At 49.2% G+C, this 1,544-nt stretch overlaps 1 protein-coding gene across 1 annotated transcript; it reads left to right on the top strand.

The window, feature by feature from the left end:
* Window positions 1–691: 691 nt before the first annotated feature.
* On the top strand, window positions 692–1,201 carry LOC128193579 (uncharacterized). Its single transcript, XM_052867355.1, has one exon. It carries the CDS (start codon window positions 692–694, stop codon window positions 1,199–1,201), a length of 510 nt encoding a protein of 169 aa, XP_052723315.1.
* Window positions 1,202–1,544: the final 343 nt, after the last annotated feature.

Below are 1,544 nucleotides of genomic sequence, written 5' to 3'. Positions count from 1 at the left end.
AGTCTCCCATAATGTCATAGTTTGCCTAGGGCCTCAGATCGCCACATGTACCTTCCTTTCCCCTGGTGGCCTGCCATGATACTGCATTTGAACCAGTCCCAGCACTGCTGCAAGATTCAAGGTGTGGTCACACGAGTTCAAGCGCCACATCAATCTAATTGTGTTCCCTCAGTGCCAACACACCCTTCATCCAACATCATCATTGCCTTAGTGCTCACGCCCCTCCCTCATCTACTTACCATTTTCGGTTCTTTGGGATTGCATTATCAGTGGTTTAGGTCTCCAATGTTGTGTAACTTTTTCTATTAACATTGCCACTCTCCATTTCCACTAGTAGAAAAATTGGTATCTAACGTGCCAAATACGCTTCGGTTAAACAAAAATCGAAGTATACAAACTTATATAACTCGGTTACTGGATGACCCGAAGCAGAATGCAGATATTGCCTCGGTTACTGGATGACCCTAGACCTATACCTCTGCACATAGCACTGCAAATCAGACTCACAGCTTTTTGAAAAGCATTACTACCTCGGTTGGCTACAAAACCGATGCCTATACACGTTTCGACTTCGGGTGTAGATTTGAACCGGTGCCATATGCTATTACTTCGGGTATAGCTTTAATTTTCTGACCTTAACACGTTTCGTCGCCCAACAGCTTCTTCTTCCCTCTCGTACTGTCCCATTCCTATGCGCAGCGTCTTCTTCGTCGTGCACTCCCATTCTTCCTCTGTCACTCCTTGCCTCGCCGCGCCGGTCATTGTGTTGCCGGTGGTCTTGCCTGCCTCCTCCCTTCATCGTCGCGCCAGTGCTCGCGCCTGCCGCTTGTGGTTGGCGTTCTTGGTCGCACCTCCTCCCGTCGCGCCTCCTCCCGTCGCGCCTCCTCCCGTCGCGCCTCCTCCCGTCGTCGTGCCAGTGCTCGCGCCTCCTTTGTATCTTCATCTTCATCCACCACTCCAGATCCGCCGCTCCAGATCCGCCGCTCCAGATCCGCCGCTCCAGATCCGCCGCTCCAGATCCACCGCTCCAGATCACCGCCGCTGCCTCTCCACTGCCTCCCCGCTGCGTCCACAACGTCACCGCTGCTGCCTCCCTGCTGTCGTCTCTGTTGCCGCCATGTCGCGTTGTCCTGGGCTTTTGGATCTTGTTCTTGGTATTCTTTTTGGATCCAGAGACATTGGAAACACCATTTTCAAATAAAATCCTCCACTGTCAATCTTGTTCTTGGTTTTGTTCTTGATCCAGAGACATTTTTGTTGTTCAATTTTTCAGTGATTGGGACTCTTTCGTGGATTCTTCGAAACGGTGGGAGAGTATAGCAGGGGATTAATAAAAAAAAAACCAAAATCTTATGACATCGGTTACAGTGACTCGAGACGTAATCCTATCCCTTTACGCCTCGGTTCATAACCGAGGCATAAAACCTGCATCTTTTTACCTCGTTCGTATATGCCTCGGTCGTAAAACCGATGCCTATAAACAATAATAACCGGTGTCATTTCATGTTATTGCACTAGTGCTCGGTTAGATTTTTTTTATTGTT

This window comes from Vigna angularis, chromosome 1, assembly GCF_016808095.1.
Source record: "Vigna angularis cultivar LongXiaoDou No.4 chromosome 1, ASM1680809v1, whole genome shotgun sequence".
Taxonomy (NCBI): Eukaryota; Viridiplantae; Streptophyta; class Magnoliopsida; order Fabales; family Fabaceae; genus Vigna; species Vigna angularis.
This window is presented reverse-complemented; position numbering and strand designations above follow the sequence as displayed.

Bases quoted from the DNA above. Each gene is read 5' to 3' on its own strand.
- LOC128193579 (XM_052867355.1), top strand. From the start codon at position 692: ATGCGCAGCGTCTTCTTCGTCGTGCACTCCCATTCTTCCTCTGTCACT.